The following is a 9,313-nucleotide window of genomic DNA, read 5'->3' on the forward strand; positions in this document are numbered from 1 at the left end:
ATTTTAATTATTTTACTTGTAGATAAATATCAATTTACCAACGAAATAACTTCTTTCCATGATTATAATGATTTGTAAGCATTGTTTTTCACATCAATTTATTGATACATAGAATTCTCCAAATATATAATAGTTATTTTTATTTTTATTTTTATTTTTATTTGTTTCCTTATTAGGATGTCATTGAATAGTCAAAATCAATTGCATAAAGGAAATAAATTTTGTAGAACATCATAATCACAATCTCAAAACTTTACCATTTTTGGGAGGCTTAATATATATTATCCTTCTTTTGCATATTAAATACTGTTTTGTATTTTCTAACATACCATTTTTAGATTTTTGCTATGTCAGTTTTTGATAAACTTTGTGTTTGGTCCACAAGTAAAAAATATTTTGTATATTATTTACTTTTTTAAGTTCATAGAAATGGAAAATAATTTATTAGAGAATCATAATCTTATATAAAATTCAATCTTTCATTTTTGTCGAATATTTTCTTACTTTATGGATTTAGATTCTGCTCATTATTTGCAATCTTCTCCTATCATCATTCTTTTGTTTGGAATTGTAATTTTCACCAAAATTACATATTAATTATATTTTTTTACTTTGACCAATATTAGTTTAAAAGAAAATTACATATCAAATATTAATATAGAAAAACAAATTAACTTTTTTCCTTTTTATTTTGTTGTCTATAAATTCATTTTTTCTTTTATTTTCTTTTTCTTTAGCTTTTGTTGGGATTAGAACAAAACTAGATACCACAAATGGAAAGTTTAAGCATGCCCGTAAACAAAAATAAATGAGATAATTAATTTCTGTTAAGTATTTAATAGGATAAATAATAATAATAATAATAATAATAATAATAATAATAATAATAATAATAATAATTATTATTATTATTATTATTATTATTATTATTACATTATAAGTATTGATTATAAGAAAATTAATTATTTACAAGAAATCAAAAGAAGCATGGATTTGCAATTGGACAAATGTTTTTTGTGCCTCTGAGATGCGGTGACATGTACTATTTGAGAATACTTCTTAACATAGTTCGAGGACCAAGAAATGTTGAAGAAATAATGAATAAAAATGGCATTCAATATAATTCTTTGATAGACGCTTACTATGCACTTGGCTTGTTAGATGATGATAAATAATATGTTGATGGTATAGCTGAAGCAAGCCATTGGGGGTGCATACTATTTGAGAAATCTATTTGCAACTTTATTGTCAGATTCCTTAACAAAGCCTGAATTTATTTGCAAACAAAGTTGGCAGCATCTAACAGACGATATACTCTACAGGCAATGCAACATGCTACACCATCAAAGTTCTATATTCCTTAATGTTTTTATTTACATAATAATAATGATTATTATAATTTGATGGTTTATTTATTCTACTTCATAGATTTGCATCTGAATAATGAACAAATAAAAAGTTATACTCTTCTACAAATTGAGAAGATCTTATGGAGCAGTGGAAAAGTCTTCGTGACTTTCCAATGATGTCTTTCCCTGGCATCATTGATGTTTCTTGCCACCAAAATAGGCTTATACAGGATGAACTATGTTATGATAGAATTGCTTTTGTTGAAGACCACAATAAGTTTGTATCAAATCTCACAGCTGAACAAAAGAATGTTTATGAAACAATATGGGTGCTGTTGAAGGTGTCAAACCCGATATATTCTATATGTATGGATATGGAGCTACCGTGAAAACTTTTATCTGGAAAACTCTATCAATAGTATTGAGGTCGAAAGGGAAAATTGTATTGACTGTAGCACTGAATGATATAGCTTCTCTTCTTCTGCCAAGAGGTAGGACTAGGAATGCCAATGAGGTAAGGTGAGGTTGGTTTTTAAAATTCCATCCTCATCCAGTGGGAATTTTGCATCCCATCCCTACGGTTTTTCCCGTTTCTTTAAATGCTGGGCCGGGATGGGGATTCTCCAATTGGGCACGGTATGGGACGGGACAGTTTTTCCTTCTTTTTTTTTTTAATTGATATATTTTTTTGAGAAATTTATATAAAAGAATTTTTTTTATGAATAAAATATAAATAAAGTGAGTAAGATACAATTAAATTACAATAAAATGCATCAAGGTCCAAAATAAAAATACACACGACCTTATCCACCCATCTATCTTTACCTTTTTAAAATGACTCCATACAATCGCAATCAATTTTCTTTTTCCAATTATTTGACTATTATCCTCATCACATACATCTATTGGAGTTTGCTGTTCTTGACTATGTATTTTTTGAGGAGTACTAACTGGAGTCGTTGCTAAAAGTTGTTGATGATGCTTGATCCTTGTCATGTGGATTGCTTCCAATTGAAGGTAGATTAACATTTGCTATCGAACCACTAGCTTCAGCCATAATTTACCTTAAAAAAATAGCAGAATGAGTAAATATAGCAGCTAGGAAAACTTTAGGATCCGTTTGATACTATTCTCAAACATATATATATATATTTTTCAAAATTGAAAATGTCGTGAAACAGATACATGATTAGGAAAAACTACTTTTGGACCTTATAAGATATTGCGCATGCCTTATGACAAACAAATTAATAGCAGATTGTGAAAATATCAACTATGCCTCCAATAGTTAAGAGAAACAAATTGATAGCACATGTAGACTGTGAAAATATCAACTATGCCTCTTAAAGTTAAGACAAACAAATTATGCATAGCTGTATACCTTTTTATCTAATTAATTATTATTACTTTTTACTATGAAATATATATATATATATATATATATTATTTCCAATCAATTGACCAAAAGGCCTTCATAAAGCAAGAATGTGCTAACATGTGAAACCTCAAGGCAATTACTGGCTGTTCAAGTCACTTCCTAATAGCACCGTTTTGAAGGATAAAAACACTTTGTAAGATAGAGACATGGGTAGGTTGGTGGTTCCATGGCTGATGGTTCTCCAACCAGTACCAGTAGTCAAAGCAGAGCATAGAGAGAGGAAGAGAATGGAGGCAACCTAATAATTGAATTAAATCAATTGTAAATTGTAATTTTCTATAAATTATAATTGTAAATTTTAATTAATATGACATATCAACACTGTGCAAGGCTGCAAGCAACTAAAACGACAAAGGAAATGATCATTACCAACTCATGAAGTCAGCCAAGAAGCGAGTAGTTCCAAAAACATTAGCGTATTTCAAACTCCCTACCTATTTAACTCCAAGAAAGTTCAATTACCAGCATTTTTACAGCATAACACCGGCATATTTATTCCATTGTTTATAATATGCTTTATTTGTACTCAAGGAGAAAAAGTATTGCTACACTACAATGACAAAAAGGAAACGATGACCGTAAAGCTTGCACAAACAACTGGTTAGCAAAAGGAGAAATGAAACAAGAAAAAAAAAAAGGAAAAAAAAATAAAATATAAAAGGAAAGAGACACAATATCCTAACAAGGATTGGGGCTACGAGGATGAGGGCTGTGATTCTAAAGGTGGATGATGGTCAAGCAGTTGGCAGTCGGCAGTTGGCAACTTGGTGACATTGGCAGCAGCTTGGTGAATGGTGTGGCAATAGCTCTGTGAGGTGAAGGTGTGATAACGGCAGGAAGAAGAATCAAGATGAATGAGGGTTATTTTTGTTCGGGTTTAATGAAATTACATAAATAAATATATATATATATATATATCGGGTCGGGTTTGGGCCGAGGTTTTTATTCCCAAGGCCCGAGCTGGTGCTGATTCGAGTTTCAAAACTAATACCCGAGCCTGCCTCACAACTCCGATTTTTGAAGCGGTGCACCTCGGGTTTCGAGTTGTGCAGGTTAAATTGTCATTCCTAGGTAGAATAGCACATTAAGGTTTGCTATACCTCTTGCTCCAAATGAAGATTCAACTTGCAACATTAAACAAGGTAGTCCACTTGTTGAGTTGATTGTCAAAACTGAACCTATCATTTAGGATGAAGCACGTATGATGAATAGATATTATTTTGAAGCGTTGGACATGACTATAAGAAATGTTTTAAGATTTAGCAATCCATTAAGTTTGGAACAACCTTTTAGAGGTAAAACTGTTGTGCTTGGAGGAAATTTCAGACAAATTTTGCCGGTTATCCCAAAAGGAAGTACGCAAGACATTGTCCTCACAACTTTAAACTCATCATATTAATGAAAATATTGTAAAGTTTTGAAGTTAACAAAAACACGAGACTTCAAAGTATTGCCTCAGACATCAATAAAGATGAATTGAAGGCTTTTTCAGAATGGATATCAAGTATTGGAGATGAAACAATTGGCGGTCCAAATGATGGTCATGCAATGATTGATATACTTGATGATCTTTTGATAAAGGATACAGAAGATTCAGTTGCATCTATTGTAAATAGCATGTATCCTTCTTTCTCCAAGAATATTAATGACCTATCATATTTGTAAGAAAGAGCATGCTTGAGTAACTCTTGACGTTGTTGAAATTGATAGATGAATACATAAGTTCCTTTAATCAAACTGAGGAAAATACATATTTAAGTTCTCATGCAACTTGCAGATCGGATTCGAGCATTGATCTTATAGGAGATCTTCATATACCTGAATTTTTAAATGCTATAAATGCTTTGGGGTGCCTAATCATCAGTTGAAATTGAAGGTTGGTGTCCCCACTATGCTATTAAGAAATGTTGATCATTCTTTGGAGTTGTACAATGGGACTAGATTGGTCATTATAAGGCTTGGCAATCATATTCTCGAAGGTAAAATTATTTCAAGAAGCAATGCCGGGTTTAAAGTTTTTATTTCAAGAATGACTTTAACTCCATTGGACCCAAAGTTACCTTTTAAGTTTCAAAAAAGACAATATCCTTTGGTTGTATCATATGCTATAACTATTAATAAGAACCACGGTCAATCACTTTCGCATGTCAGACTTTATCTTAAAAAGTTAGTTTTCAGTCATGGACAGCTATATATTGCAGTTTCCAAAATTACAAATAGAAAATGATTGAAGATATTAATTTGTAATAAAGATAAAAAACTTACTAATTCAACCACTAATGTGGTTTTCAAATAAGTTTTTCAAAATTTGAATTAGTTATGTTGAATTAAAAGTTTTGGTTTAAAATTATTTTTATGATGTTTTATATTTGATTTGATTATAATTTTTTTTATGACTTATCATCAAAATAATATATTGCAATTATATATACCATACATATATCTAGTTGGTCTATAAAACTAATAAGAGGTTGACAAATTGTTTTACTTTTAAATAAATTAAAAAAATTACTAGTGCCTGACCAGGTGTACCTCAAAGTCGAGGGTCTGGATAGACTGGTTACAAAAGGAAGCAAAATATTACCTTTGTTTTTTTTTTTTTTTTTTTTTTTCCCCTTTTTTTTGAGGATGAGTACAAATCTCATCTGAAGAATAAGTGTTAGGAAAGCGAATTAAATATATGGGAGTAGGAAACATCAACCATGTTTACCATTGCCACTATGAAAAGAACTGCTTCAAGGATTGCAACTTAAAAATACAGAAAATAGTTGTTCTTGCAAATACTGAAATAACACCATCTTATGGCTCGACAAAGAAGTTGCTAGAGATGAGGAATTGCCATATTCAATTCCTACACATTAGGAAGAATCACAATAAGCCGCTTTGGAAATATGGAATACAAAATACTTGTCAAACAGATAGAAATGACGAAGGTAGCGGGTTGTTGCTGGGCAAAAGCCAGATAAGATTTCATTAACAATTACACATGAACAATGCTATTCTAGTAAAAGTTGGACAACTTTTCACGTTCCCAAACATTTTACCAAAAACAGAATATTGTTCTTCACTGTAAGTGCTCCACAGACCTCTCTATATTTTGGACACAGACATATTAACAAAAATCTATTTGTTGTCTTGTTGAGCACACTAAAAATTTTGGATAGGGGAAGAATCACAAAGAGCAAAGGGATGAAAAAAGTTATCACACTTGGAGTGGACACTCAATGACAAAAATGCAGAGTACCACGAGGAAGAATGGAAAAGAAAAAAGAAGAAAAGAGCCGACCTATATAGTCTTCTACTAGTTCTTGCTGACACATAAAGAGGCATTATACAGTTACATAACTGATACATGCAGCTCTAATGATTGATGGATGTGATACTTTCAAAAGAAAATTTAGACAGAAATTGGGGGGAAAAAGTAAAAAAACAGCATAGATTAAGATATAATACATTTACCAAAAATGGAGATAATTGATATACAAAAATTTGTATTCAGAGAAAAATAGTTCTTCTTACAAAGTTACAATATCCCCAAATTCAAGGAACCAGTTTGAAAGTAGAAAAAACCAACGAGCATATGCATGGATTTTTTTTCACTTGAAAGTGGAGAGCCTGGGAAGCTTGTCTCTCAGAAAATACAATCTAGCTCTCCTGACTTTCCTGTGCTTGACCACCTTTATCTCTTTAATGTTTGGTGAGTATCTGCCAAGACAATAAAAATAAAACATAGAAATAATCCCTACTTCAGATATAAGTGCAAATAAAATTTGAAAAAATAATGCTAGAAATTCAGACTTAGTGAAAACTCTAGGAGGAGAAATATCATATAGACAAGAAACTTATTTGGAACCTAAGCATCATCATGACAAATACAATATGCTAAAAGAAGCTAAATTCCACAAGGTCCATCATCCGACATGAAATCTTTTTAGTACCAGAATATTTCATCTGTTGGTGATGATCTTACACCACTCCATGGCTTGAAGAAAATGTGCTAAAAGCTTGAAACTAAAAAAGCATTGATAAAATTTAGGCTTATGACTTCAATGCTTGCACAGCCAATTGGTGTTTTAAATGTAAAATAAAACTTGCTAACCACGTTAGTTGTTATCAGGCCGCGACACAATTCTCTTGAAATTTAAAACAAATATATTATTTTTCAATCACAACAAAAATGAATTACTATGAATAGTAAAATATTAACTTCCATTGTATTCTAAATTCTAGAAATGATTTGTTGTTTTCTTTATTCTAAATCCAAACAAATAGGCTTAATGCTGAACATAGGCTTCAAATGATTTCATCAGTGTTAATTTTTCAGTTCCCAAGTCATCATAATCAGGAAAAGATTCATAATCCAACTAGTTATTTCTGCAGAGTTACGGACAAAGGCATACAACAAACATCATCATCAGCTAAGTCAAGCAGATTTCTTTTAGATATAGAAACAAATTAAAGACTTACAGAGGGAACACAATCTCGACACCTATGCCAGCAATAATCCTCCTGATCCGAATTGTTGTATGAATACCAGCATTTTGTTTTGATATGACAATACCTTTATAGATAGACAACCTACGCCTATTTTCAGGAACTTCCTGTAAATTAATCAGATAATAAAATTACAAAGTTCAGAAAAGAATTGCAAAACTATATTAAAAATAAAATAAAATGAAATGAAATGAAAGATTGATATCACAATTACCAATTTAATTTCCACAATATCTCCAGTTCTGATGTCTGGAACTGGCCTTTCCTTCTCTGACGCCTCAATTGCCTTCTTATTCAACATCTAAGCCAATGGAATATAAATTTTAACATTAGATCATTGGAATTTTATTTACAATTAAAAACTGGATTGATAAATGTGAAAACAAAGAACCAGACAAGGCACATCACACATGGTTACTAATATCATTTTTTCTCTTCTTCCTTGTTTGTGTTTCTTCTACCCGCTTAAGCCCATAAGACAATAAGTAAATATTCAAACTTGAAAATTCAGCAATGCAAATTTTGGAGAATTTCAATTCTAGAACATGAATGATTAAAACATCTTCCATTGCAATCATTATGAAATACGAATAATTTGATTTTCACACTAATACTGCAGTAATTATTTTCACTTTCCCGCAAATTCTCAGCAACCAAACGAAGAAACAAAAACAGAACAAAATAAAAAAAGCATTAAATACAGTACCCCCATTATATCTCCGAGTTTAGGCCGAGGCTTCCACGGTGGCTTCGTTTCCACAGACTCCGAGACTGCTTCTTCTTTAGCTTCACCTTCAGCTTCAGCTCCTGCAGAAGCTTTGACTTCCGAGGACTCTTCAACGGAAACTGCTTCACTGTCTTCAGCATTCTCAGCGGATTCCACATCACCCTCAGAATTCGACTCAGCCTTCACAACGAAAATCCGTTTCCCCATCGCCGCAACTACAGGGGTGAAACTGGGTCCCACAGAGCTCGACGAAACCCTTGAAATCGAACCCAGAGAAGAATTCAAAAATGGAGAAGAACGACGAGATAGGACAGTCGAAAATCCTAGCTTCTTTGTTGGGCATTGATTAAGGTGTCCCGGAATCGTTATCAGTGCCTGCCATTCCCAGAAAAAAAAAAATTATTATTTTTTCACCATCACCAATAAATATTGAGAGAGATAGAGAAAGTACCTGAGGAAGAACTTTCGAGCCCATGATTTTGGGGAAGAACTAGGGTTTGGAAAAATTGGGAAATTTGGGGAAAGTTTACTGAGCTAAGCTCATGATGGTGTCACTGTGGACTGGAACTGAATATGGAGCATGAGCCAGACGGTGAACGAGACAGGCCTTATCTGTTCTATCCTTTCGCACGAGTTCTGCACGTGACTTTAAAAATTATAATGTGAACCCGCAGGTTTAGGTTTGGGTACCGTATGGGGTTAAGAAAACGGGTTTAGGCATACCCATCGGTCAAAAAAAGGGGTCAAACCCGGCCCACACTTTTTTTTCTTTTTTTTAAACAACATTTGTCGTGTAAGGTTAGTAAAATGTTATTACACTTCACACTCCATGCGTCATACTAACGATATACAATAAAATTGAATTATCAGCTGAAATACTATGAACATCTCATGAGATACCAAATTGTGTGTGTGTGGTTTTTTTCTTTGAATCTAATTAAATCTTATATATTATCTAAAACATAAATAGATAAAACCGTAAAAGATATGCGGTAGCCCTGGTGGTTAGAGGCACCAAGGGAAACAAATGTTGCTAACATCGGCGAGAAATCGCCTATAATATCTATTGTCGTCCAACCCCGACACCAAAAAGGGGGAGGAGGGGGAGGGAATGTTTCTGTCATGATTGCCGGAGGAATGTCGTTGAAATCGATGGGTATAACCTGAATCGGCAAATGTCGATGAGCATTTCATTTTTTGGGTGGGTACAGTGGAAATAAAGTGGAGAAATCGGCAGATTGTCGGTAGAAATTTCAGGAGATCTTAGCCGACGTGTGTGTGTGGTTGTGATCTAAGATCTGATCT

The 9,313-nt window shown here is 32.7% G+C and overlaps 1 protein-coding gene across 1 annotated transcript; it reads right to left on the bottom strand.

Moving 5' to 3' along the window:
* Nucleotides 1-6,222: 6,222 nt before the first annotated feature.
* On the bottom strand, nucleotides 6,223-8,619 carry LOC125419187 (large ribosomal subunit protein bL19cy). The gene is made up of 5 exons (XM_048464646.2): nucleotides 8,460-8,619; nucleotides 7,988-8,383; nucleotides 7,496-7,582; nucleotides 7,255-7,388; nucleotides 6,223-6,492 (listed from the first exon to the last, which is right to left on the bottom strand). The coding sequence occupies exons 1-5, from the start codon at nucleotides 8,481-8,483 to the stop codon at nucleotides 6,384-6,386; spliced, it is 750 nt and encodes a 249-aa protein (XP_048320603.1). The 5' UTR covers nucleotides 8,484-8,619; the 3' UTR covers nucleotides 6,223-6,383.
* Between the last annotated feature and the right edge of the window lie 694 nt (nucleotides 8,620-9,313).

The sequence above is a fragment of the Ziziphus jujuba genome, chromosome 6 (assembly GCF_031755915.1).
Source record: "Ziziphus jujuba cultivar Dongzao chromosome 6, ASM3175591v1".
Lineage (NCBI taxonomy): Eukaryota > Viridiplantae > Streptophyta > Magnoliopsida > Rosales > Rhamnaceae > Ziziphus > Ziziphus jujuba.

Coding starts and splice junctions, on each gene's coding strand:
- LOC125419187 (XM_048464646.2), bottom strand. CDS start 8,483: ATGGGCTCGAAAGTTCTTCCTCAG. Junction 7,583..7,987: donor AACTCGGAGATATAATGGGG/GTACTGTATTTA, acceptor CCATTGGCTTAG/ATGTTGAATAAGAAGGCAAT. Junction 7,389..7,495: donor ATATTGTGGAAATTAAATTG/GTAATTGTGATA, acceptor ATTAATTTACAG/GAAGTTCCTGAAAATAGGCG.